Raw genomic sequence first — 699 nt, forward strand, 5'->3', positions numbered from 1 at the left:
GCCCCAAGGCCCCTTCCCCATGACACCCGCGACGGGGGCTCGCGCTCCCTCTGCCCGCGGCGCGCCTCGGCCGCCTCCTCCCCTTGCAGATCCCGAAAATGCCCCCCCCACACCTTTTCGAGTACGCGGACGAAGAGTTCGCCGTCAAACTTTGTCGGGCGGCAACTTGGCCCCCGTCCCCGACCCGCACGGGCGGGGGCAGTGATCTGGAGAGACCACTTTGCACTTGGGATGAAGCGAATTAAGGACCTGTCAACCATTTTGGGGCTTTCTTTTTTTTTTTAAACAGAAGACACCCTCGGTTCCTCCCCCCCCCCGCAATGGCTTTCATTTGACACCAAATCTTCCCACCGCTGGAGGGGGGCAGAGGAGGGAGGGGTGGGGACGGAGGGCGGCGAGGGAGAGCGACAGGGAGGCGCGGGGAGGGAAAGGAGGTTGATTTACCTGAGACCAGCCACTGGCCTCCATTGTTGGAGAATTCAATGGCATTGACACAGCCGAAGTGGCCGAGGAGGTCCTTCTTGTAGAGGTTTCTGCAGCCCCGCAGGCGTCTCCTCTGAAAGTCCTGAGTGAGCAGGGGGTCCCCATGCAAGCCCCGCTGGGACAAGAAGCCCACCACTGACCTCATGCTGCCCCCCAGGCCAGCTCTCCTCTTCATGCTGGAACCGCCGCCGCCGCTCGCGCCGCCGCCCCTCCCTC

At 63.5% G+C, this 699-nt stretch overlaps 1 protein-coding gene across 3 annotated transcripts in view; it reads right to left on the reverse strand.

Annotated features, from left to right (window-relative positions):
- Dcaf5 (DDB1 and CUL4 associated factor 5) overlaps positions 1 to 697 on the reverse strand; it is a 121,001-nt gene extending 120,304 nt beyond the window's left edge. The window contains exon 1 of one of the 3 annotated variants that reach the window (XM_010645353.3): positions 624 to 697. Coding sequence is in view for 1 of the 3 variants with exons in the window: in XM_010645352.1 (XP_010643654.1) it covers positions 445 to 658 (214 nt within the window). In the remaining 2 variants the exon portion in view is untranslated. Of the gene's footprint in view, positions 1 to 113; positions 136 to 444 lie in introns of those variants that run through there. The other 2 variants (XM_010645352.1, XM_010645354.2) reach the window with 2 other exon arrangements.
- Between the last annotated feature and the right edge of the window lie 2 nt (positions 698 to 699).

The sequence above is a fragment of the Fukomys damarensis genome, unplaced genomic scaffold, assembly GCF_012274545.1.
Source record: "Fukomys damarensis isolate Sample0158 unplaced genomic scaffold, DMR_v1.0_HiC HiC_scaffold_21, whole genome shotgun sequence".
In the NCBI taxonomy this organism is placed as follows: domain Eukaryota; kingdom Metazoa; phylum Chordata; class Mammalia; order Rodentia; family Bathyergidae; genus Fukomys; species Fukomys damarensis.